The sequence below is a fragment of the Triturus cristatus genome, chromosome 4_1, assembly GCF_964204655.1.
Source record: "Triturus cristatus chromosome 4_1, aTriCri1.1, whole genome shotgun sequence".
NCBI classification, from domain to species: Eukaryota; Metazoa; Chordata; class Amphibia; order Caudata; family Salamandridae; genus Triturus; species Triturus cristatus.
In genome coordinates, this window is record NC_140585.1 from 782260929 (window position 1) to 782288433 (window position 27505).

At 49.6% G+C, this 27505-nt stretch overlaps 1 protein-coding gene across 2 annotated transcripts in view; it reads left to right on the plus strand.

Annotated features, from left to right (window-relative positions):
* MON2 (MON2 regulator of endosome-to-Golgi trafficking) overlaps window positions 1–27505 on the plus strand; it is a 1036128-nt gene that overhangs the window by 714419 nt on the left and 294204 nt on the right. For both annotated transcript variants that reach the window (XM_085653355.1, XM_085653354.1), the window contains exon 24: window positions 3080–3373. In XM_085653355.1, the coding sequence (XP_085509481.1) occupies window positions 3080–3373 (294 nt within the window). The remainder of the gene's footprint in view (window positions 1–3079; window positions 3374–27505) is intronic.

Consider the following 27505-nt stretch of genomic DNA (forward strand, 5'->3'; position numbering starts at 1 on the left):
CATTACTTTAATTGATATTTATAGCAGTAAGAAAGTTCTTTGTGAATAGACGGTCAAGTTTTGATGGACTGCTCCAGATTTGATACTGATTTATTTAAACTAAAAATAGAAATGACATTTTTTCATACTTAAGTTACCGCCCCACAGAGAGGACCTAGCCTGGCTGTTCTGACTAGACTAGGATGCAGTCTAACTAATTGCCTGTGGATGAGTTTATTCAAGCATTCAATCCATCACTTTTTTAGAACTTGTCCCTCAGTGGGACACGTAAACCCAGACGTGGGTTCCGGGAACACTTCCACTGGAACCAAGCTATACCCAACTGATAAGCCCTAATAAGATTGAAACTGGTCTTGGGTTGCTTGTTCTCCGGTTCAGGGTGGACCTGGTGTAGCAGTTCGGGCTAGACTGTTCCTATTGTAGTAGAGTCAAGACTGATTTGCATAAGGCTGGGTCCAAGCTGAGATGGCATGGTGTGCAAAAATTCATGGCTGAGGTTAGGTCCCTAGAAATTACCAGATGCTGAGATGAATTTAGTCATTCTACCCATCACTTTTCTGAATACTTCCGTGCAACATGGTAGACAGGCCACATCTCACAGTGCCTTCTGGCTATTGCTTAATCCATATGGATCTACGATTAATCCATCTCGCGCACCATTCGCTTTCACAATTTTGAAATTGGCAGGTTCATGATATTTCACAATGTCTGGGGCTCCTAGGCATTTCCTAACTTTTGGCACTGTTGGCCGTTGCACCAGTTCTCTATCTGTACTTCTTTTAAGCTTATGTTCTGTTTTTGTTCTGATACAATCTGAGTGTTATGGTGTCTAATTTATTTTGGCTCTTGTTTATGGTCAGTTTATTTTCTTGCTTATGAAGTTCATCAAGATGAATTTATCTATTTATTCACCATATGGGCAATGTTTCTGAGACAGCAAATTATAACTGACATAGTGCTTTAAGTTTTAAAGGTATGTTGCAACTAACGAGGTATGCGCTGCTGTGATTCCTTTGTGAAATTGCTTTGAGTATGTATTCCAAAGTGTACCAAAAGGCAATTCTTTGGGAATACATAAAGAATCCTTTCAGTGTAGCTAGTCATATTACATTAATGTATTAAATGTGTGTACGAGACATTTTAGAATTCTAATTTGATTTGGAAACAGACTCTAAGGTGAACTCTTGATGAGTTCAAAAGAAACCCTAATTCTGAGAGACAGGCTCCCAATTTTGGAGTAAATACATTTGAGTAGTATTCTTTGAAAAGTAAAAGAATCATTTTGGCAAATGCACTTTGGAGTCACCAGCCAGGACACCTGTGAGAGAGTGATGTGGCAGGCCATTCTATTTCTGAAAAAAGCCCTGAATGAGTAGTGCCATTCTTTCCGTTAGCCTTGCTGCACTGCCTGCTCTATCTACTCAAAGTGCTGGTACTGCTCATGTTTTTTAGGAATCTCCTGCAGGCTGCTTTTAGTTGTCTGTTGTCAAAGGCCTGTTTTGTACAATACCAATCCTTAGAGTGGGCTTTTGATCAATCCATTGCTTATCATTTGTGACTTTCCTGTAAATCTGATATGCTTGTGTATTTTTCAGTGTCTTTCCTTATTATTGTGTTTACCTGGAGCATATATTCATTATCATCCTTTTGACTAGATGACTTGAATCCTTCTGTGGCTCACATCAGTGAACTACTTTTTGCTTTTTCTTAGATAATTCCATGGAAGTGTGTGTTTTCTTGCTCTCTGCTCGATGTGCTGCTCTCCCTTTCACATTCCCCCCCACCCCAGGCTCTACTAGTGTCTCCCTGCTCATCCCAGCTCATTAATGAAGGCATAACAACAGGTATATTTTTGCCAAGTTGCCTTCCATATGTAATGTAATCAGGCAGGCCTTGGCTACTGCATCTACTTAGCCTGCATTTGACGCACACGGTGTACTTAGCATGACTGAAAGGAGATGTGTCTTCTTCTGTAGGTTCTAGATCTGCATCTGTGCCGCTGCAATGCTCCAAATGTCTGGAGCATTTGTGTCACTTCAAGTCCAGTGGAAAGTCAATGGCAAACATTTTCATATCAATTCCTACACTTTCTCATATAGTTATGCTCCTTTAAGTCCCTGCAAATATCCCTCTGCCTAATTTTTAAACCACACTCAATAAGCTTCTTAAAATTCCTATTCAGGGTTTTCCGAATGAAATTTGAAAAATAAACCATGCCGTTTCAATAAAAACCTAAAATATTGAATTAAGTTTTCAGTTTCGAGATCTTAAGATATATGTTTGCTTTTTCACTTGTATTTCAAATGTTTTTTCTTTTATTTTTTAAGAATGATTTACAGTCAAGCATTGATCAAGTCACTAGCTTCGCACTTAGACATATTAGCTTTGCCAGTGCTTGTGTATGGTGCATGTGACAGTGTCCTGCACTTGTGCTGTTTAAGCAGGATTGAAGTCCACCCAGTATGGCTACTGTACTCCTATTCATAATGAGCTCTGGTTGGTGCCATAGTAGTGTGCCACCACTTGCAGCAATACAATGAGCATATTCTTCTGTTCTGAGGCATTCCTGCTGTTTGCCCATTTCTGACGTCTCAGGAGGAGCATCAGAATGCCACGGTCTGCTGCACTGTTGCAGATGATTGGGGGGTTGGACTGGGTTTTTGGGCATGATTGAGTTGCTTTACATATTAGACTGGCCCCCAGTACAATTAGAAAACAGTCATAGAAATTGTGATGTGCATCCTGGCAATTCGAGAATGAGGGCGTTCCTGGGCATTAAAATCTTGTTCTACATGTCAGTATTGTGGAATTCTGCGTTAGCAATTGGGATTTGGCTAATGAGAGTGAGGCTCTGGAGGTGTTGCAGAGCTAATTGTGTTTCCATATCCAGCACTGTCAATCTATTTCATGGTAAATATGGCAATGACAGCTTCAGCAGCCCTATTCAGAACGGTTTGTAAATACTTGGAACATTATCTTCATCCTTTACTCCATAAACTGAAAAAAATACTTGCACTGTTTTTTATTAAAGGAAAACCAATGCAGACATTAACGATCCATATTTCCTTTTCTTTGATAGTGGAACATTTCTGATTACTTCTTCCAAAGAGGTGAAACCATTGAAAAAGAGTTGAACTGGGACGAGGAGTTACAACAGAAGCAAGCAGAGGAAAGAGGAGTGACTCTAAATCGGCCGTTCCACCCAGCGCCACCCTTTGACTGCCTTTGGTTGTGTCTCTATGCCAAGCTTGGGGAACTCTGTGTGGATCAGCGGCCAGCAGTGAGAAAAAGTGCAGGGCAGACATTATTTTCCACTGTTGGGGCTCATGGAACACTGTTGCAGCATGCAACGTGGCACACAGTGATCTGGAAGGTACTTGTTCATTATCTGGTGAAACCAATCAAATAATGTCTTTGCTGTATATTTTTCCAGCTTACAAGCATTCTTCCATCTTATTTCCTCCTTTGAAAAGCACTTCACATGGGCAGCAATTTATCACAACTTTCTTAAGCTTTAAAAGTGGAAGGAAGGCAGTGATGAATCAAGACAGTAGAACTGTTGCAAAAGCAGTAGCCTACCGCTTCAGTAGGATTGTCAAATATGGGCATTGCGTTGTTGTTTCTTGGGGTATACTTGCAATTGATATTCCATTTGATAATATATTTTGCAATGCTGAAATTTTATTTTAACAGAAAAAAGTCTTTGGGAGTGACATTGTTACTTTCATTTCTATTTACCATCGAAGTGTATTTTATGGGTCTTTAAAATTGTTGAGATTTTAATTAACTTTCTACAGTAAACAGAGTTTGACTTGACTTGACTGGATTTGATTTGGAAACTGCAGGGTGAATGTGTTTCGAAGCACTACCCCTGGAATGCACTTTATCGTGACCTGGCTACAGTGGTAGGTATAAATCAGTGGGCCCATAGGCAATATAAAGGGCTGCAGGTGAGTGGGAGGAGTGGTGTAAGGCCTGGGCCTAGGGTGATTTTGTTTTAGTGATCTACATGCGACATTAGTGCTTTTAGTAGGAAATATTTCACTTCACCTGTTGTTTAAGTTCCCTCTTTTGAAATATGTAGGCCCCATTATGGTGTGGCGGGAATTTGGGGATGCCAGTGGGTTTGAATCTCTGCTTGCTGCAACAAATGTTTGCTTTTTCGAGTTTTTTCCCCCATAATAGGGAATAACTGCACAGTCCTAAAAATATCAGTTCCTTTACCTGTGCATTTTTCCCCATTTTCAGGAGAAAATTGCTGACATTTCCCGCCTTCTCTGAGCATGGAACAAATTTCAGCAAGATGGCAGTTGAGGGCGACTAGGCAGGGTGTGTACATTTTGAGTTACGACAGGCTTCTGTTTGTCCAGGAAGCACATTGTCTGCTTCCCTTATGCTGGTGCAAGGGTCAAATGAGGACCTGGCTGTGCTGCTGCCTGCAGCAGTGAAAAAAGGTCCAATGTCTTCTGGACCAGAATTATCGAGTCTGAAGAATACTGGCCAGATAGCTCAGGGCTTTGCAATACTTGTTTTGCAAGGAAATAATTCCACTCGGAGGTTCATTGAGGTCAGTCTGTAAGTATACTGTGTGATACTTGCTCCCTCATTAAGATTCAAACATGTGATGTAGGGTGTATTTTCTAGATCCTTTGCCCCATTCATCTCTTAAGCTTTATGTGCTTTTTGATATTTTCTTTCTCATTGCACTGATTTCCCTTTCTCCTGTTTTCTATCTACTGGTTTTAACGCTTTTCGTTTTTCGTGGGTCTTTCACCCACCATTTCCTATATTTCTGACATTATTTACTCTTGTAATTGTTTCATTTCTCTGTCCCTTTCTTGCTCTCTCAGTGTATTTTTCTTGCATTTCCCACTGATCTATCTCTTTGACATTTCGGCTCTATCAAGATGTAGACTATTATATCTATACTGCTCCTGTTTTGATTCCATCCATCCTGCTCCTTTTCTAGGACTCCTACAATATTCAGAGCCTGCAGTCTTCTGGGGCAGTATGAGTTTTGGTAGTCTTTGGCCGGATAGTTCACCAGTGGGGCCTCCAAATTCAATTAATTACCTATTCTACCATATGAACTATGGACTGGGTTTTGTTTCATTGCGGCTTGTGCTGCCGCTCGCAGGCACCATGTTGTCTGCCACACGGGGCAGGAATGTTTAGGGGGGCAGCACAGGTGTCCCCAGGCCCCATAGTGGAAGGCCGGGGGGTAAGGGGGCCATGCTAAGGGCCCCCAAAGTCACATTCTGCCTGCCTTTTCATGGCAGGCGGACCCCCATGAAAGGGCAAGCGGAGAGCAAAATTGTAATCCCGAGAGCAGAGCCGAGGCTAGCTCTGCTGCCATTTGGGGATTACATTTCCGTCCACTGCGCCGATGGGATCCATGAGCACATTGGATGCGGAGCAGCATTCCCCCCGCAGGTTTCCCTCCGACTGCTAGTATCTAATAAGGTGGTTGGACGGAACCTCTGATGTCAGGCGGAAAGTCTCTGAGCTGTCGGATGGCTCTCCGCCCCACATCATAATGAGGCCCTTAGTTATGAGAGGAGGCTAAAACAGTGATAACATACATTCCCAGGAAGACTGCATACGTCCTGATTCATGTGCACGAATACAGTATTGTAGATGATAACTAATTATAGTGAATGAAATTATATAGGGGAGAGGATGTAGCCTTAGGGCTAGAGCGGTCGACCTCGAAGCTGGGGAACCGGGTTCGGAGCTCGGCAACGACGCTAAAACATCCTGTGATTCTGGGCAAATCACATAATCTCCCCAACAAAAATGAATGTGTTCTCCTGTAACGAAAATGGTGCTCATGTAAAGCGCTCTGATACCCGATTTCTCGGGTCTAGTTTGCACTATATAAAACAAACAAAAAAAAGAAAAAATGAAATATAAACCGGCTACTAAGTAACACTGTTAAGCTTTGATTGGCCAACATAGTACAAGACTGTGACCGCATATTATGCCTGACCCGAAACAGCACCGCTATGTTCTGATCTTTCCAGCTGCCAAGGCGTGTCCTAATTTGCCCATGCAGCGCACTGTATTCATTGCGTACATTACGCTTTGATGTTGACAACCCTGATTAAAGATGGCTCCCCGACCCTAACACTCCAACATTTGGGAGTTACCCATGAAGCCAGGCCTGAACCTCGATGACATGAATAGGGCTTTTGTCCGGAGTTTTGATCATACCTTCCAGACAACCTAAAGTCCATTATTTTAGAAGTGTATGTGTGTGAATGGAATATAATAACATTTATATTTTGAACCTAAGAAGAATATAGGGGACCTGGAAGGTCCTGATATAACCTGGATGACCTTTTCAGGCAATAAAAAACAGCTGAAACAGTGGTACTCAAAGTACGGCCCGGGGGCTGCATGCGGCCCTCCTGACCTTCACGTGCGGCCCCCAGCTGAACGACTGCACTTGGCTGCTGTTTATTTCAAAGAGAGCTAACATTCGGAAATATGTTAAATAAACGGGCAAGCATTCATTTACATTCTAACTAAAGAGTAAGAAAAGAAGCAAATAAGATGTCCTGCACAACTTATCTTTAGGAACATGTTCATTTTTAAAGACATCTTGCAACAAATGTAGAAGCATTTCACCTTAGTAAATCAGATTGTATCAGTGCATTCAGAAGTATTTTTTGAAAACTGATAGTTTTCAAAAACGAACATAGAAAAATGTAAGGCTCCTCACACCATGCCAACATAGTCTATAGTGGACTAAGAGGCATGTCAATTATCACGTGGAACCCTGTGGTTGGTCAGAGTTGTTATTATACTTGGACAGTAATATCGTTTATTAAATCAAACCGAAGAGAAGCTTTTGTACAGCATATATCCTAAACTCATGTATTTCGAGGTGCTCTTATATTTGATAATGAGGAAAGATGAGGCAAAGTGAAATTAGACTATTGTCTAATATCACAAAATTTGGTCAAGCGGGGAAGCCGGGATTGATCATATGTTTTCTGGCTTCACTTTGTACAATTTTCTTCTATTCCAATTTAATAATCATATTACTTCATTTTAACACTTTACCCTCCCAAGGTAGCAATAAGAAGCAGCAAAGGCTTATCCCAAATAGCAATAGACGGATGGCAATTCAGATAAAGCATAATACGGTATTGTCAAGTCTGACTCATCTAGAGGCTTCATTAAGACCACAGTATGGAATGAAATCCTCAAAATAAGTCACCGACTACAACTTGAATATGATTTGTTTCCCCTACGGCCAACCTTCCACCCCACCCTCCCACCCTCCCACACAAACCACTTTCCAAATGTGTGGGCATTAATGCGGCCCTCAGGTACACCACAGACCATACTTTGGGGCTCCTTGGGAATTGTTTGTAACTGTGAGATGAAACATGTTAACCCATGCATGTAGGAGACCTTGATTTTCCTGAAATATCCCACTCTTTCTCTTTTAACCTGCCCCATAAATAAACTACTATATGTAGGGGACACCCAGAGGCATTTTAAACTGCTTTGGTTTTGGTTCCATTGGTGTGATCTTTCAAAATATCAAAGTGATCCCTCCAATGGTTTCATTTTCAGCATACTAGACAAGGACTCAAGGAGGCATGCCACATAGAAATATGGGGGGAGAGTCCACTAAAAAACAGTAGTATTGCTACAGTATCAGTGGGAAAGTAGAATAACCTTATAGGCCACCCCTCCTTTTTGTCATGATTGGTTTACCCACTGGGATTTTAGGCAACCCACCTGGTACTGTATCCTCACACCCTCTTTTATGATTTGAATTGACTTCTGCTTTTTCTCATCCTGACATTATGTATTGCTTTGCAGCTAAGGGTATATGTGCCTAAGCTTGCCTTGTTTGTGTATACCAATAGATTTCTTATGAGGGAGGTACCCCAAAATAGTACTGTAGTGGGGTGGGGTATGACAAAGAAGACCACGGAACAAATCGGGTGTACTTGCAATGAAAACAAGGTGTATTTCTTTTCTTGGGGTGGTTCTCAAGCAATAACTGTTTTTTTCTTTGGTCAAAACAAAAGTAAAGGAACTGCTGCGATCTTCGCAGCAGGGATAGCGTCTGATAACAGGCTGCTCCTTTGCCTTGGTCTTCTCTTCAGGCCTTTGAGTGTGGTAGCTCCTGGCTCCTCCTTGTACCACTCCCGTCGGTTCGGTGGTGCAGCAAACAAAAAAGAAATACAACAGCAAACAAAAAAAAATACAAAAGGAAGAAAAAGAAATACAACCAGGGGTTACTGTCAGGCTAGGGGCTTCTCAGCATGTGCTACCATCACCAGTTTATAGCGGACAGGGAGGGGCTTGAGGGGAAAAGCCGGCGTGGTAGTTATACAAATAAAAGAACACACGCGTGACCTACTTCCTCGTGCCTCCCCACCACCCCCACAAAAACGATCCTCCCAAAGGTACTCCCCTTGTACCACGGTCCGTGTCCAGGACCGTAGCGTAGGGACCCGGGGCGTCCTCTCTCCTCGGTGAGCCACCGGGCTTGCCCGCGTTGTATAATGCTCTCTCCTGGGTCTCCGCCCTCCTTCCGTCGCCGCCCGCGTCTTACTCCTTTGCTTCGTCCTGCTTGCTCGTACGGTCTCCTCCTGCTGTCTCCGATCCGCCTCTCCTCTCTTTCAGCTCTGTCTCACCGCACATTTGGCTGTCTCCTCTGGATGACGTCAGGGGGCCTCCTTCGTCTTCCGAAACTAGAACGCTCACCCTTTCCGGTCCGCAGCAGGAATCGCCGTACTTCCGGTGCGCTTCATGCCTCTCCTCCTTACAAGTACTTATCCCTGTAGCCTCTGCAACAATGTTTAAAACATGGAGACAAACTTACTATAGTGTAGGACCTCAGTTTCAGCCAATTTCACCTGAACATTCACCACTACATATACCTGACAAACAGGAAGACTAGGATGACAATGGGGATGATAATCAGCCACTACAAGACGCATGGGACGATTACAACACCAATTTGCCCACAGGCAATGAGCCCGACTTATACCCTACCAAGCCCTCTCCACCAGATGACAGTGTAGGCTACATTGAATTACTGGGTAGAGCTGCCAACTACCATGGGGTGCAGCTACATAAAGAATCCTTAGAAGAGGATTTCCTCTTTGAAACCCTCAGTACCACGCAGAAGTCATCACACACACTCTCAAAGGGATGACCAGGCATGTACATGACATCTTTAATGACCCCATCAGAGCTCGTATTCTTACCACTAGAGTAGATCAGAAGTACAAGCCAGCACCATCGGACCCAGTATATATAAGGGGACAGTTACCACTAGACTCCCTGGTTGTGTCCAATGCAAGGAAAAGAACCAACTCCCAAACAACAGGAGATGCTCCACACCCTGATAAATAATCAAAACTTATTGATGCTTCGGGGAAAAGGGTATCCTCTCAGGCAGCGAACTTCTGGCGTGTCTCCAACACTCAGGCATTGCTAGCACGATACGACCGTGCGCACTGGGATGGGATGGGGCAATTGATCCAATATTTGCCCAGAAGCACAGATCTAAAGGACAAGACCTGGTGCGTGAAGGACAACTTATTTCTAACAACGCAATATGATGTTCCCTAGATGCTGCAGACACTTCTGCTCGAGCTATAAACACCAGTGTCCTCATAAGGAGGCATGCCTGGCTTCGCATATCTGGATTGAAACCCGAGAATCAAACCTCCATATTAAATTCACCTTTTGATAAGGAACATCTATTTGGCCAAGTGGTAGATTCTTCACTAGAGAAAATGAAGAAAGACAGTGAAAGTCCAAATCCGTGGGAGCCCTTCAGTCAACACAAAGCGTGGTTCCTTTTGGCGCTCTGTTTACCGTGGAGGTTCTAAAAATACCTCGTCAGAGACCACCTCCACCTATAAGGGCAATAACCAAGCCTCTCCATCTAGGTGTTACTTCAGAGGGGGTTACAGAGGTAACAACGGCAAAGGCAGGGGTTCAAACACACGCGCCTCCCCCACCAATACAAAGCAGTGACTTGCCTCCACTTTCCCCCAACCACTTAACACCTGTCGGGGGAAGCCTCAGATTTCCTAACAATCTGGCAGTCAATAACAACAGACAATTGGGTACTACAAATTATCCGTTCTGATTACTGCCTGGAGTTCATCAACACTCCTCCAAACATTCCACCAAAGTCACACAAATTTTCACCAGATCACCTACACCTCCTCAAACAAGAGGTTCGGTCTCTATTTCTAAAAGGGGCTATAGAGCCCGTGCCACCCCAACATCACGGGTCGGGTATGTACTCCTTTTACTTCCTAATACCCAAAAAAGATGGTTCTCTCAGACCAATATTAAATCTCAGAGAACTCACTCTTTATATTCAGTCAGATCATTTCCACATGGTAACACTTCAACAAGTACTTCCTCTGCTGAAGAAAGGCGACTTTCTGTCTACTCTAGATTTAAAAGACGCCTATTTTCATATTCCATTCCACCCCGCTCATTGCAAATTTCTCAGGCTTGTGGAACCAGGTCAACAATTCCAGTTCAAGGTACTCCCATTCTTGGTCACAACAGCCCCCAGAGTCTTCACAAAGTGTCTGGTGGTAGTAGCTGCTCACCTAAGAAGACAAAGCATCCATGTCTTCCCATACTTGGACGACTGGCGCATCAAAGCCAGCACGTACCAGCAATGTCTTCAGCACACTTTCAGAACCATTCAGTTACTACATCAACTAGGATTCACAATCAATATGACAAAATCACATCTACAACCAGGCAATACTCAGGACTACCTAGGAGGCACGATAGATACTCAAAATGCTCTGGCCTTCCCCAGCGTGGCCAGAATTCAAAATATTCAGGCTTTAGTTCACCAGTTTCAACCCAATCATCGGATTCCAGCTCGGATTAATATGCAACTGATGGGAATGATGGCATTTTGCTTCATAATTGTCCACCATGCCAGGCTGAACATGCGTCCATTTCAAGAATGCTTAGCCAGTCAGTCGAACCAGTCACAGGGTCTATTGACCAATCTAGTGTTGGTAAGCGGCCGTACCTATCTCTCTCTACAGTGGTGGAACACACAAAATTTGTTAAAAGGACGGCCATTCATAGACACGGTCCCACAGATAGTATTGACAGTAGATGCCTCCCTCACTGACTGGGGAGCTCATCTACAACATCACACAGTGCAAGGCCGGTGGAGTCAACAGCCGAAGTTCTGTAGTAGGGGATCTCTGTGTATAGTCATAATCATGTGAATAGTCCTGCCCATGTGCGTGGACCCCGGAGCACTTCAATAGATATAGTCTCTTAAGCTGTCTTCTTCTGCAGTCCTGCATAGACACTTAAGAAATAATAAAATACAATAATGCAGCCTGAAAACACTAGGCTACTCTGGCCATTACTTCATCCTGAAGTGAAAAGGTTAGCCAGGTAACAGTTAAATGTAACTTTTTCACTAAGTTTCACACATATAGAAACTCTCCTTCACAAAAATCCCTCTTTCATGATAGAGATGAAGGGTTGGACAGACAAGCCCCATAGGCTGCCATTATATGTCTGTAACTGGGTACCATGCCTTTAAGAATCCCTCCAGAGACCCTCGGTATCCCATGATGCACAGCCAAAGGCCAGTTACTTTCAGTTCTTTTTTCCGGCTCCTGCTAGCAGGACCCTGGAGCATTGAGCTCTACCTTTTTGGTATATCTTTCAATTGTTGAGCTTTAAATGTTAGTTTGAGTGCTTTACTCGACGGCTTTGGCATTTCCCTTCCTTTTTCTGTCTTTTTTGGGCAGTTAACCCACTTTTTTCTTGTCAAAATGCCATCTTTATTTGACAAGTGCCCTGAGTGTGGCAGGAAGAAGGCCAAGTCGGACTCACACAGAGTTTGTATTCTCTGTCTTCCATTATCACATGTTCCTGAATCCTGCGCCATCTGCTAATCCTTCTCCAGGAGGACCCTGCGTGACAGGGAGAAGATTCGTCTTCAGGGCCTGAAGCAAAGAAGACAACAGGCTGCAGGTGGGAAATCTGGGCAAGGAGAGAGCTTTTCCTCCTCCACAACCCATGCATCGGCCTCTGGGGGGCTCCCCAGTCGAAAAAAGGCTAAAAAACGACACCGGTCGACGTCGAAGGCGACAACATCGACGTCGAGACCAGGTATGACCACGATATGCTCCCCGTCGACTCAGGGCTCTGAGTCTAAGCGACATCGACGTCAAGGGGCAGGATGTCGAGACCTCGGCCGAGGACATCCCAGTCAACGTCGACACATCACCGCCGTCGATCTGGGTCTCGAAGACATCGGCGCTCGCCCTCGAGGCGACACCACCCCTCACCGTCGACGCGTAGGTTGACGACAAGGAGACGAACATCGACGTCGAAGAGAAGATCGACGTCAAGAAGAGGTTCGACGTCAAGAAGAGGTTCGACGTTGAGAAGTGGACGGTCGATGTCGAGGAGATTTCATCGTAGCTCGACGTCGAGAAACAGGTCGTCAGCATCTCAACGTCGGCGAGTACTAGATCGTGTCGGCGCTCGCCGTCAAGGGGCATATCCAGGGCTCCCTCTTCAAGGCCAGCACGCAAACGGAGGAGAGAAGTATCCACCTCAGACTCTGAGTATTCCAGGACCTACTGTCCATCAAGGACACTGGAACCTGCTCAACCGGTGTCTCCACGTCCGTCACCTTGGCGACCCAGGACTCCTACTCCTCTGCCTCCACCGAAAACACCTACGCTGCCTCCACCTAAAATGCCTCCTCTGCCTCCTCCCCCTCCGCCTGCTCTTCCGCCTCCTGCAGCTCCACCTGTGCCTGTGATCCCTGCAGAACCGAGAAGGCCAAGATCACGGTCCTGGCCAAGACATCGCCCTCGCAGCAGGCACCGTTCCTCCACGAGGTCTCGCCGGCGCCATCGCCACGAGAGATCACGGTCTAGATATACTAGGGACACGACGTCCTCTAGTGGAGGAAGATATTCGCCCACGTTGTCTGACTCTCCACCCCCGAGGGTTTCACCGGTCGATGACATTACAACGTTTCAGGAGGTTCTGGTGAGGGGAGCGACAAAACTGGGCATTGCGCTGTCTGTGCCCACGCCGACTACATCGGTTATTTTTGAGACCCTGCAACAGAAGCAAACCTTGCGTCCTCTGCTTCCTTTGGTGCCCGGGTTGGAGGAACCGGCGATGGAACTGTTCCTTATGCCTGCCTCGGTGAAATCGGCTCCTTCGAGGCTCCAAAAGAAATACCGTCCCCCGGACTCGGACCCTGCATTCCTTCGGGCGGACCCCGTCCCGGATTCAGTCATTGTGGTGGCGGCAAAGAAGCAGCACTCTACAGTCCCACCGGACAAGGAAAGCCGAAAGCTGGACTCTGCGGGGAGGAAAGTCTGCAGCCACATCAATGAAGGCGGCTAGTTCAACTGCCCTGCTGGGCCATTACGACCGTTCCTTGTGGGAGTCTGTTCACCAGTTCATGGACCTCCTACCTAGGGACAAACGTGAAGATTTCCAGGAGATACTCAACGAGGGGTTGATGGTCTCTAACCAGATCATCAGCGCGGCAGTGGACACCTCTCTCCTGGCAGCACATGGGTATTGCCATGGTGTTGCTCTCCGATGGCATTCCTGGTTGCGTCTCACCTCCCTTAGACTGGAGGCTCAGCAGCGCATCGCAAACCTCCCTTTCTCAGGTACCACCCTCTTTGGTTCTCATGCGGATGAGGAAACGGCCCGCATGAAGGCTGAGGTTGAGACTCTCAAGGCCATTGGCTTGGAAAAGCCTAAGGAGCAGCGTAGGAATTTCCGCCCTTTCCAACGGCGTTATTCCTCTCAAAGATTCCAGCGCAGGCAGGGCCGTCAGTCTGGACAACAACAACAACAACAGTGTCAACGGCAACCGTTTCAGAGACGCCAGCCGAGAGGAAGGGCTAACCAGCAGTCAACACCAGGGAATAAGGCCACAGCGGGTTCCAAGCCCTGAACGGTTACTTCCCCCTCTTCTGTTACTCACTCCGGTGGGGGGGAAGCATTCAAAATTATCTGGGGGAGTGGAAAAAGATAACTCAGGACAATTGGGTGCTGAATATTGTTTGCAATGGATACTGTCTACGTTTCACCAGCCCTCCTCCATCGATACCACCAGTTCGCTCACAGTACCGGTTGCGCGAACTTCAGGTGGAGGCCGATACCTTGTTAAGACAAGCATTGGCATAGCCAATAGGTCTCACGTTGAGACCTTATAAGTGTTTAGCCATGCAACAGTTGATGCTGTTGCAGGAAGGATATTGTGCTGCATAACTAAATATTTATAAGGCCCCAAAGGCGAGGTCTATTGGCTACGCCCAATCACATAATTCCAGTGGCCCTGGGAATAGGAGCTTTCAACCCCCTAGCATCCTTGCAGCTTGCAGTTCAGTGTGGTATACACAGAGAATTTTCGCTGGCATCTCAGTATCACTTCATCCTGGCATGGCATGAGGCCGCAGTAGGAATGATTTGCTGGGGCTTAAACGGGGTTTCAGCATAAGCTGATAGCTGTAGGAACAGGCACCAAACCAGTTCATCCTCTGTCCAAATTGTGCGAATGTGAGAGTATGCGTCTGAAAGGTTACCTGGTTTGTAAGGAGTGAGAGTGTGGGAGCAAATGTGTGAGCGTGTTGGGGCGGTGGGAGGGATAACTGTGCAGGTGTATATCAGTGATATATGTGAACATGGGCTAGATATGGAATGTGTAAGTCTGTGCCTGTTTGAGGATATGTGAAAAAAGAGGGTGAAGATCTCCTTGTTTGAGGGTGTGTAAGAGGAAGAGAGTAAATGGAAAGGAGTGCATGGGTGTTTATGTGTGAAGGTTGAGGGAAGTGTGCTTGGCCTGTGGTCATAGTTGAGACGAAGGGTGTGATCAGAGTGTGTGAGTGTGTTGAGGGGGCAAGTGTGCGTTTGTGTGGGTAGAGAGTGAAGTACGCAGTTGTGTGTTTGTTAGTGTAGATGGGTGTAAAGATTCCACGCACTTACATAGTGGCAATCCAGAACCCTCACACCACTGTGGTTGAGAGGGGAAAAGGCTTGCAGTTGCGCGTGTGGGCCAACAGAGATCAAGAGGGGCGTATGTGTGGAAATGAGAATCAGTACCAATGTGTGTTTCTTTGCTTCGGGGGGTTGGATATGTGGCGATTTAGATCAGTGGAGTCATGTGTGTGGGTGTGGGGAAGAGAGCGGTGTAGGGAAAAGGGTTATAGCTTTAGATTTTAGATCATGTATGGAAACGTGTATGGTATTTTGTGTCGGAGCAGTTGGTTGTGGTTACGGTTTGTGTAGTTCCAAGGTATCTGTGTGGAATTAAGGGGAAGTCAAGTGTGAAGGTTTACTTGTAGGAGTAGGGAGTGAATGGAAAGGTGGGTGTGTGTCTGTGAAAGATGGCAAAGGAGGGGGGGCAGGAGAGAGGAGAAACAGAGTGGGTGGAGGAAGAATCGTGTGAATTGTTGAGCCCACACCTCCTATGTTAAAAGCGAAACTACAATCCAAGGATAAAACATGCTGTCAGCCGCACATCCAAGTTTCGCTCATGGCGGCACGTGGCAACTGTGCGAGGGTGTACATGTGGCCGGTGACCGTGTGTGAGGGTAAAAGAAGGTGAGAACTTGACGTGTACAAGTCTGTGTTTGTGATGGTGAGTGGGGAAGGGGCAGTGTGCCGGTCGGTGTGTGTTGGGGGTGTGTGCAGTATGTGTGTGGGGGGTGTCGGTTGGGGGAGCAGAGCCAGGCTTGCCTGACGGACTGAGCAGCTGGACATGAAAGGGTTGCTGCTCGCTGGGAGTAAACTTTAAGTACAAGCCCGGGAGTTGTGTGCGCGCGCGCGACGCGGCCGTCAAAGTGAAAGTGATTGTGATCGCTGGCTGGAAGGGTGCCCGCGTGCGATGCACTTAATGAGCCATGATGGAAGCGCACGCCCGCAGGCAAGCTGTAGGCCACAGTTGTTGCATTTTCTGGAGCCCTTACTAAAGGTCTCGCTTGGGCTACCGCATGCGCTAGCTCAGGCGAGACCTAAAAAAGGGCGATAGAACTGGTTCCTCCGGCCCAGAGTGTCAAGGTCTATATTCCAGGTTCTTTCTCGTGCGCAAGAAAGACAAGAGCGAGTTCAGACCCATTCTCAATTTGCGGCAAGCGAACAAATGGATCCACAGAGAAAAGTTCTGCATGTTATCCTTGCACCAAATCTACCCTCAGTTGCATCAAGGAGACTGGCTTTGTGCGATAGATCTGCAAGACGCATATTTTCATGTGCCCATTGCAAGAAAACATCGCAAGTTCCTACGGTTCCTGGTCGGCACCAATCCCTATCAATATGCAGTGCTTCCCTTTGGCCTGAAGTGAGCACCCATGACTTTCTCAAAATGCATGGCGGTAGTCGCAGCGCACCTTCGGAAGAACAAGGTGTTCGTCTATCTGTACCTGGACGACTGACTGATCAAGGCAGCCACGTTTCAGGAGGTACAACAACATTTCAACACAACATCCGCTCTGCTGACTCGCTTGGGTCTACACATCAATCTGGCGAAATCGGTCCCGATTCCTATATAGTGGGGAGAGGATGTGGTCTAATGGCTAGGGCGGTCGACCTCAAATCTGGGGAACTGGGTTCGAGTCTCGACAACGACGCTCAACATCCTGTGATTCTCGGCAGATCACTTGATCTGCCTGTGCCTAACAAAAAATAAATGTGTCCTTTTGTAACGCAACTAGTGCTCATATAATGCGCTCTGATACCTGAATCCTTAGGGTCAAGTTCGTGTTATATAAAACTCCACAAAAAAAACTGTTACCTGCAGTTTTTTGAGTCTTATGTCATCTGAGGGCTCAGAAGACAATACTGAAAATGATGATAGGGTGCAGGGGTGGTGAATATATGAAGCTCCTCTGTCTCTTCCAGGATAGAAAAAGGCCATCACGTAGTCAGACTTCACCACCTACAATGTACAGGAGCTATTGCATTAAACTCTAGCTTATACTGGCTCGTGGGAATCTGCAGTTAAAAACAGTATCAGAAAGAGCATTACTGAAGGTGAGAAACTTGTTTGTCTCTGACCTTTACTAGTGAGGATGTAATCTGTTCTTATTTGACCGTAGACCAAGAATGTTTAAGGATGATGGATTGTGACTTATCTTCTTGGGAGACATTAAGGACTCAGGCAAGGTGAAATTAGTTTGAAAGCGGTCAGACGAAATGCAAGGAATGAAAATGATAGCTGTTTCTTGGCAAGACATCGTTAAGAATAAGGCCGTAACTTTGTTTTTTACCTTGCAAAGTGTAGACTCTTGGACTCTTTAATGGGCAGTTTTTCGCTTTCTCTGCTGCTGCCCTGCGCTTCATGTACGTATTACTATGTAACTCACTCTGTCACTCCTCCTGGCCGGCATACAGCATGGACAATGGACAGGCTTCTACCAACAGGTAAGTAACTCAGCAGTACGAGCCATAGGCAATGCCCATATTGCTTAAGCTTACAGGCGAGCTTGGACTTGCAGTTCCCAAAAATTCAACCGCATCTGCCTTACTTTACAGATACAGATGAAAACAGAGCTACTAAGGATAGCAGTATAAGGTGCCGCATCATTATTCAATAAAGTGCCACCAGAGACTGCCTACAGGACTTGTTCAGTGACCAGACCTACAGTCATGGCATATACATTTGGAAGACCTGCATAATATAGCTCCCCTTCAATTGAATGTATTCTCAGTACTATGTAGCTCATCTGTATATTGAACCTAGCCTTTTTTGGCCTTTCATATGTAAGCATTAGGCTACTCTGAACCTAACTGGGGGGAAAAAACACGCCAGCAAGTACAGTGTGAACATTGGTCCTGTATTGTGTCTTCCTTACTCTTTCCTAAACTGTCTGGGAATCTTTCAACTTTATGCACTGCACATGTTAAACATTGCTTATTCAATCTGTTCATGTGAATGTCCTTTCAAATACCCTCTCTCAAGGTTCTGATTATAAGATAAATTGGTGTTTTAAACACATCAGAAATCTCAAACTCCGACATTTCACTAAAAACATGCTAGGAAATTATTAAGTTAAACGTTTTGAGATTTTAAAGTATATTCCTTGGGTCACAATGTTCTTATTGAAGAGTTTCCATGTGGATGTTGAATATTATGTGAGACAGGATAGTGCCCTGGGCTACTCCAGAGGTGTTGGGTAGTTTCTGGGATCTAGAGATGCCCATTTGTATAGATTGATGGTATGGTAGTGGATGAGGTAGGAGGCAATCCTAGCGTTAGCCGTGTCCATTCCCGTGCTGTCAAGTGATATTGTTGGAGCCCTTGGGAGCTATACTAGCTGGATTAGCAAAGTGGTTGAGCATCTCAGCCCTTCGGTGCAGCTTAGATGTAACAGGTACCCCCCATGCCCCTTCCCACGGAGCCTTGGTTTTCTGGCCCCCTTAATACGGAGAAACAAAAGTGCAAAAAGCTTGATGCAAATGGAGACAGAAGTATAGTCCAGAGGATAGAGTTATCTTAAAAACGTCTCAAAAGAAATACTATGCCTCCATTGCTAAAGCTAAAAGCCTCTATCTGAAAGAAACACGTTTGTTATAGATTCCTTACCTTAGAATTACCCCCAGGCGTCAGACTGGATCCGAAACGTTTTTCGTCAGCAGTACCTCTGTGCGTCGGAAGGTGGCGTCGGTCGGCTCCGCGTCTGTTGTCTACATCGTGGTCACCGGGATGACGTCGCGGCAGCTACTTAGACGCCACCCTCGCGCCCTGACGTCAGTTCTTTATTTTTCCGCGCCAGCCAGCGCAGATCCGGGAAGAGCAGTACCTCAGTAATTTTTTGACTAACTTTTTCTCGACTTTTGTCGACTTCTTTTTTCGAGTCTTCGACTCCGAAAAGATGCACAAGGGATGCCCGGTTTCAAGGCCTGTGGTTTCTGTCACCGCATGATGTCGGGGACGGATCTGCACCGCGTGTGTCTTTTTTGCCTGGAGCGCGACCACAACCCCAAGTCGTGCTCCGACTGCCGGTCGATGGCACCAAAGGCTTTGCGGGAGCGGTCCCGAACGCTGCTTGAGCACCAGCAGTCGGCTCTGTGCTGTTCGAGGTCCTAGTCAAGAGGGAGATCGAGGGACCGGTCGCGGAGCCACCACCATTCCAGTTCGAAATCATCGAAGTCTTTGCACTCTGGGTCGGGGAAGTCGAAGCATAAGAAGAAGTTGAAGAAGCATCGTCGCTCTTCGACTTCTCCTCGTCGGTCAGCTGATCCGATGAAGAACGCGGCAGATGCCCCTTTCGCGGCTCTGCACGCGGGAGCTCGAAGAGTCGACTCCGAGTTTCCCTCCCTTTCCGGGACCCGGAGCGACTCCCGCTCAGCTTCGTACGTTCTACGAGGCGATGCATGCCATCTTTAGATGGACCAACCCCGCCGACACACCTTCGGGCCCCGCGGACTCGGTTGGGGGGCCTCGGTCTTCGCTGCTGGTGGGTCCGGCCTCGGCGCCGCAGGCCCCCCTTGGATCCAGGCCTGGATCCGGATAGGTGCCAGATGACCTTGGTACGCCTCCTCCGGCACCGCTTCCGACGGCACCACTACCACCCTCGATGCCAGTCGGCCACCCGGCCGGCATAGACCTCGGCCTCCATCCCGGCGTGGACACAGAGCCAGACCGGCATCGTCTGACGCCGGATCCGGTGCCGGGTGGGGTTTTTGTGCCCCTGTTCACTCCTGGGGTCCCTTTTCAACCACAATGGCACCCAGAGGATGATGAGGAGGACTGGGAGGATTCAGGTGACCCTTTAACTGACCAGTTGAACAGTGAACAGGACTGGAGAGAGGAACTGGGGGATGCCAGTGGTTTGGACACCTGCCCTGACCTTGGCATGTTGTCTCCTCCTACCGTGGCTACAGAGGAGGGAGTGTCCTACGCAGTGGTATTGCGTAGGGGGGCCAAGGCTCTCATCCTCGAGCTTCCTACTGTGGTGGTCAGGACTAACCTCCTGACTGAGGTGCTTCAACCGGCTGCAAACTCTTCGGAGCCCCTGCTGCCATTTAATGAGGCCCTCACAGACGTCCTTTTGGGCACGTGGTCCTGGCCCCACACGGGGGCTCCCGTGGACAGGATGATTGCCCGACGCCACCGCCCTGCTCCGGGGACCCCACTTTCCTCTCCCAACATCCCACCCCGGAGAGATTGGTAGTCCAAGCTTCCACTTCCAAGAGCGCCTTCCCTACCGCTCAACCGGAAAGAGAATCCAAGAAGCTGGACCACCTTGGCAAGAAAATGTTCTCTTCCGCCAGCTTAGGACTGCGGTCCGTAAACACCGCATGTCTCTTGGGCCGTTATTCCCACTCAGTGTGGTATACTTTGGCGCAAGTGCTGCCTCAGTGTCCGGAGGAGGCCTGGGCAGTGCTCTCCCAGGCTGTTGCCGCCGGGAGGGATGCAGCAAAATTTACGATACGTTGTGGGCTGGACACCGCCGACTTTCTGGGCAGGACCATTTCAACATCTGTAGCGCTTCGTCGCTACGCCTGGATGAGGTCCACTGGCTTTTCAGGGTATGTCCAAAACACCTTGGACATGCCCTTCGATGGCCGTTGCCTTTTTGGCGACAAAACAGACAACGCCCTAGAGCGCTTCAAGGACTCACGGGCTACAGCCAAGTCCTTGGGCCTCTCCACCCGTCCGGCGCAGTCTGCTTTTCACCCCTTTCATGGCTACGGAAGGGGTGCCCCACTACGTCCCACCCAGAGTCACAGGCCGCAGCAAGATACCCAACCATCGCGCGGCCGGGGACAAAGGAAACAAGGACGTGGTTCAGGGGGCCAGCGGGCGGGCTATTCCACCAACCCCCTCTCTGCAGCAGCCTCCAAACCCTCCTAGTCCGACCTTTCAGGCCCATCAAATGCCAGTGGGCGGCAGGATTCACCATCACCTCCCCCACTGGCGCACAATCAAGTCGGACAGTTCGGTTTTGCAAATAGTCCGAAGGGGCTACTCCCACCCCTTTGAGACTACCCCTCCAGCCATGCATCGAGATACCACCGCAAGTTGGAGGATCACCTGGCCCTTCTCCAGCAGGAAGTTTCTGTCTCTTGGCCAAGGGGGCCATCGAGCGCATTCCTGTCCCAGAAGTAGGTCATGGTTGTTACTCCCACTACTTTCTGGTCCCCAAGAAGGACAAGGGCCTGCCTCCTATCTTGGATCTCAGGGACGTCAATCGCTTCCTCGGGAAGGAGAAGTTCAAGATGTTGACGCTTGCATAGGTCTTGTCTGTTCTCGAACCGGAAGACTGGATGGTAGCGTCGAACTGCCGGCCCACCGGCGTTGCCTACGGTAGGCCACGAGCACTTTCTGTTTACCGTGCTCCCCTTTGGCCTTACCAGCGCCCCTCGGGTGTTCACGAAAGTGATGGAGGTGGTCACAGCTCATCTGCGCAGATCAGGGGTGTGAGAAGTTGGCCTGATATATGATGTCACTAGTTCTAGTGTACACCTTGTATCAGTCCAAACAACCCTTATGGTGATTGGTTGTAAAGTCAACCTTATAGACCAGCTATCCTAGTGGTAGCATGGACAAGAGCAGTCTTAGGCTGAACTCTGTATGGCATGTGAAGCCAGCTGTTATACCATTTGCAATCCCTTGAATACCAAATGAATACCAAATGAAAGGACACCACAACAGATATATTATAAAAATAGAATGTATTTATTCTAGTCAAAATACCCTCAGCACTCTTTATGAGATTCGAGGTTAGTACAACACAGTCTTATTTAAGCATACATAAGTCACACAGGTAAGTAATACAGTTAGGCCCTAGGAGCCACACAAGCCATATACTAAGTAAGTGGTATAAGAACCACTGTCACGAATAAAGGTTAGGCCTAGGGAATCGCTGGGGCTACACTATCCTATCAGTGGCTAGGCAGTGGGAGGCCCACGGGATTCAGGTGCAGAGTGGGAACACTCACGCGTAATGCGTTAAAGTCGATAGAAATAGTAATATTTAGAAATTAAGAGTTTTAGGACACTTCGGAAGGAACTAGGAGTTAGAGACTTGGAAACTAGACACTAGGATAGTCAATACCCTTGTGAGCACCGGAGTACTCAAGTTACCTAGCCCACGGGCTGCGGGTGCATAGGTGTGAACTTGCGTCGGGTTTCGTCGTCGACTCCTATGGATGCCTGAAGAAAAGATGCTGACAGGCAGTCAGTGAAGAGTGTCCGGTGGATTCCAAGGATGGAATCAAGAAGGAGGATACTTGCAAGCAGAGGGGATAGAGTCTAGGTCACCAGCCAAGAGCCGGGAAGGAACCAGGAAGGAACCAGGCGATGTCGTGAAGATGCAGGTGAAGAGGTGAAGCTTGTCGCAGCAGCCACGGGTACCAGGAGGCGTCGAGGACGACCAGAGCCAGGAGGCGAGCTTCCCACGAGGGCTCTTGCTGTTGGCGGCGTCGATGTCGAGTTTGGACACAACAAGCCTTGGCAAGCGCAACCCACGCAGAATGAAGGATTCTCTTCTGTTGCAGACCAGGAAGACCTGAGGTGCTTCTCTTTCACAGGGAAGCAAGGGCCAGTCTGGAGGAGCCAAACCAGCGGTGGAAAGTTAAAGGTTCGTCGTCACAAAGGCTACTAGCCAACGGGCAAGCAACCGCGTCGAGCAGGAAAATGCAGAAGGGCCCCACGCAGAACTCGTGGAGTGTGGAGGGCTGATCTTCGGTGCAGATGGTGCTCAGGGTTGGGGCTTCTCAATCCCCAGAGCACAACTTCGAGGATGCCTCAGAAGCTGCACTGGAAGCAAGTAGCCAATTTTCCCAGGTAGCCGATCCCACGTCTCTCGTCGCCTCCACGGATCTCAGCTTTTCCGTGGATGTGGATCCGGGTCGGAGAAGTCTGGAAGTCAAGGCGCTGGTCGGGCTCTGCAGTCGGTTCCTCGTAGAACTTTAGGCAAAGCAAACGGCAGGTCGCTTGATGGTGCCTGTTTGCACAGGGTGGTCACTCCTTGGCCACAAGGGAGATTCTTCAGTCTTCTTCCGTAGTCGAATGTCGAAGGTCCAGAGTTTCTGTTCAAGTTCAGTTATTATTATTATGAAATCTGTTTATTGGCATTTGTTGATATAGACATAACATACATCATGAATGTAATAGCCCACAGGCAATGAGTCCGGTACTCAGAGGAGTATCCGCTAATTGTGAACGTGGTGATCCGCCAGATCCAGCGCCACTACGAGGCGTGGATTGATGCAATCAAATAAGTATCAGGGCCACCGCCCGCAGTTGAACAGATTCATGAAGATAGATTAAACAACAGCAGTCCATCAGAGACAACAGCAGCAGGTTCGATCTTAGACCATACGACCCTCAGGATACCCCCCCCGGTCCACCCCCCCCCCCAAACCCCGGCCCCCCCATCCCCCGTGACAGGTCATACTATGGGAGGCAAATGTCAGTGTCCGCACATCCCCCAGGTTCGATTGGGACCTCCCCGTCAGTCCCCGGAGTGGGTCTCCCAGGCGCGCCTCCATTCCCCTCCCCACCAGGAAGTGGCACCGCAGTATGTGTCCCACAGAGTGTCAGGGCATCCCCATCCAGCCGCATCAGGACCTGCACGTGTACGTCCCATTGACTCGCTATGGGTGTGAGTCTGAGGCCTAGCGTTTCCTCCCGCAAGAGAGCTGTGCCCTCCGCCCCCGCCCACACCAGCAAGGAACTACGCCACGCCTGCACCCGAGGGGGTTCAGGCGCCTTCCAGCGCTTGGTAATTAACCGCTTCGCCACAATCAGGCCCAGATCGAGGAAGCGACAGGCAACCTTCGTGGGGGGAGTCCTACGAAACAAGTGCAACAGACAGGCGGGCCAATTTCGCTGCACCAGCGGACCGGCGCAAGTACGTAGCGCTCCATGCACCGTACGCCAGTATGAGTCGAGCACTGGGCAGCTCCATAACATGTGTACTAGTCCAGCATCCAGAGCCCTGCAGCGTGGGCATTCAGCGTCCGCCCGGTGGAAATAGCGATTAATGGAGTCGGGAGTGAGATATGCTCTGTGTAGTATGAAGTACTGGATTTGGCGAAACCGCAGATTCCTGGGGATCCGTGTAGGCCCCCGGAGCGTATCCCTCCATTCCTTGTCGGTCAGGGGACGGTCCAGGTCCACTTCCCATTTACCCCGTAGCGGAGACAGGTCCGCCGCCACCAGCACGCGCAAGGAGGCCGCGAACCAGCGAGTCATGTGGCCGCCCCGTCCCATGACGTGGAGGTACTGCATCATGAGGTGTTGCGCCGGTTCCTCCTGAAGAGCACCCCACCGACTCGTCAGCGTCGCGACCAGCGAGCGGTGACGGAGGAACTGACCGGCCGGTAGCCCCGTCTCCTCCGCCAGCTGGGCGAACGGTATAAGCGTACCGTCGCGGTAGAGGTCCCCCAGCGTGCAAATATCCACCGCGTGCCAGTCGGCAAGCTCTGCCGAGCGCAATATCCCACGACCGCTAGGTGAACCCTCAATCGGCATGGCAGGGGCGTATGGAATGTGTGACCGTGTCAGGTAGAGGGCTCGCCGATAGCACCGACAGGCCACCGCCACTAAAAGGGGCCCTGGCTTGGTCACTCTGGCCGTCGGATGGAACAGCGCGATGACATCTGTCAGGGGGAGCGGCGGCTCCACGGACGCCGTGTCGTCCCTTTCCCGGTCGGCCAGCCACCTGGCCACCCATTGCAGCTGTGCTGCTAGGTAATAGTGCGCAAAACAGGGCATCGCGAGTCCCCCCTGACCCGTGGGGAGGTATAACTTAGAGAGCGCCACTCTGTGTCGTGCGGTGCCCCATACGAAATCTCTAAGGGAGCGCTCCAGGTCGGCGAAGAAGGACGCCGGGATATAGGTCGGCAGATTGGCAAAGTAGTAGAGGAGTCTGGGCAGGGCCACCATCTTGATCAGTGCAATGCGACCAGTGACTGCAAGGGGAAGGGTGCCCCAAAACCGCATCTGGGCCCTGATCGCCGTCACCGCCCTGCCCAAGTTACCCTCCACTAAGTCGGCGGATCGCCGATACACCTGAATGCCCAGGTAACGGAAAGTGTCTGGCTGCCACCGGACAGGCACACCTCCCAGTTGAAACCGGGGGTCTAGTGTATCATCCCGGAACGGGTAGAGACACGACTTGGCTGCATTCACCCTTAACCCGGAGAGCGCTGCAAACTCCGTGAGAACCCGTTCAAGGTCCCCTGAGATATTCGCCACATCCCGCACGAAGATCAAGAGGTCATCCGCGTACAAGGAAACCTGGTGGGTGGCGTCGCCCATTGGAATGCCATCCGTCAATACCCTCCGCAGGGTGGCCGCCAAGGGCTCGATGGCAAGCGCGAAAAGGAGGGGTGAAAGGGGGCATCCCTGCCTGGTACCGCGGCCAACCGAGATGGCCTCAGAAACGTACGGGCCAGTTCTCACCCGGACCACAGGGTTCCGATAGAGGAGCGCCGCCATTTGTAGAAATCCAAGGCCTAGACCGTAGTGTGAGAGGGTTGCCACCAGGTAGCCCCATTCCAAGCTATCGAAGGCTTTCTCGAGGTCTAACACTAGACAGCCCGCCCGTGGCCAGTGCTGCGCACCGTGTACGGCTACCCGGAAGAACCGGCGAAGATTGAGCGAGGTACTGCGTTTCGGCACAAACCCATTCTGGTCCTTGTGTACCAGCACAGGCACGGTAGGGGCCAACCGTTCCGCTAGGACCTTGGCCAGGATCTTGTAGTCGGTGTTGAGGAGGGCGAGGGGGCGATAGGACCCTAGATGAGTAGGATCGCGCCCTGGCTTGGGGAAAGAGATCAGGTAGGCTTCCCTCATGGAGGCAGGCAGGGTGGCCTCCTCAAGGGCTGTGATATATAACGCGTGCAGACGGGGCACCAGAGACTCCCGGTATGCTTTGTAGTATTCTGCCGGGAGACCATCCGGTCCGGGCGCCCTGCCAGAGGCCAATGAGGCCACTGCGTCTCCTATTTCCTCCAGAGTGAGGGGACCCTCCAGTGTTTCCTGGTGGGCGTCCGGTACTGTGGGGAGGCCAGCAGCCCCCAAGAACAGATCCAGATCCTGTGCCGGTCGTCGTCCCGCCGAGGTATACAGGTCTTTGTAATGTGCCGTGAGCGTCTGGTGGATCTCCCACTGCGTGTGTACCAGCGTGCCGTCCAGTCCGCGAAGGGAGGCTATGGGCGCATAGCTCGATTCCTGTCGGATCAGCCAGGCCAGTAATCGCCCTGCCCTGTCCGATGTGGCGTGGACCCGTGCCGAATGGGCAGCGTAGTTGTGGCAGCGCAGCCTCTCCAACAGCGCAGCATGGCGTGCCCGAAGCCGGGCCAGCCTGATCGAGTCACGCCCACCACCCTCGCCATGACGTTCGCATGCCAGTAGCCGGGTCTCCAAAGCGGTGAGTAGCAACGTAAGTTGCTTGCGGATATTTCCCGTGGCCCCCAGACAGTGTCCCCGCATGGTTGCCTTGTGCGCATCCCACTCCGTCAACACGCTCCCCGCTGTGCCCTCATTGAGGTCGAAGAACTGCTCGATCGCCGTGCCGAGCGAGGCCCGGAACTCCGCGTCCTCAAGAGCAGCCGGTTGCAAGCGCCACGTGGGGATGGGTGGTCTCCCCGGATCCCAGCGGAGACGTAGTCGAAGAGGGTTGTGGTCAGAGTGAGTCCGGCCCAAGTAATCCGCCTGGACTATCAAAGGGTCCAGCGACGGGGAGCTCACCACCCTGTCAAGGCGGACGTGAAGATCATGTACCGCAGAGTAATAGGAATAGAGCCGGTCAGCGGGATGTAAGGTGCGCCAGATGTCATGAAGGGCCCACCGCGACAGCCAATCAGTGAGGCTCCTCGCATTCGAGACCGCCTGTGTACTGCGGAGTGGTGGATAGGATCTATCAAGGCTCGTGTCCAGTACGGCATTAAAGTCCCCACCCAGCAACCAGGGGAGACCCACATACGGGGTCAGGGCCACCGAGAGGCGATCAAGGAACGACGGTTGGTCAACGTTCGGGGCGTAGATAGAACCCAGGAGTACAGGGTGCCCATTGAGTCGCCCCCGCACCAGAGTGTATCGACCGTCAGGGTCGAGCACTGTCTCGGAGCATATGAAGGGTGTGCCTGCCCTTACCCAAACTAGTGTACCCCGAGCATGCGCAGAGTATGTAGTCCCGAAAAGTTGCCCCCTCCAGCGAGCGCGCAGTCTGTCCAGTTCCAGCCGTGTCATATGTGTCTCTTGGAGAAGGGCCACCCCTATCTTGTGTCTTTGGAGATAGGCAAAAACAGAATATCGGCGGGTTGGTGTGTGCATGCCCCTAATGTTCCAGGTGACTATTGCAGTGTCAGCCATTGGGATAGAGCGCAGACAACACTAGGTTCACTGGCCGAAGCGGGCCAGCCGGGGAAGGGGAGGGGGAAGAAAGACCAGAGGGACCGCCACCCAGATCTCCTGCTGCAAGAACATGATGTGTGAGAAAGCTGCAGAACACTGCAGAGT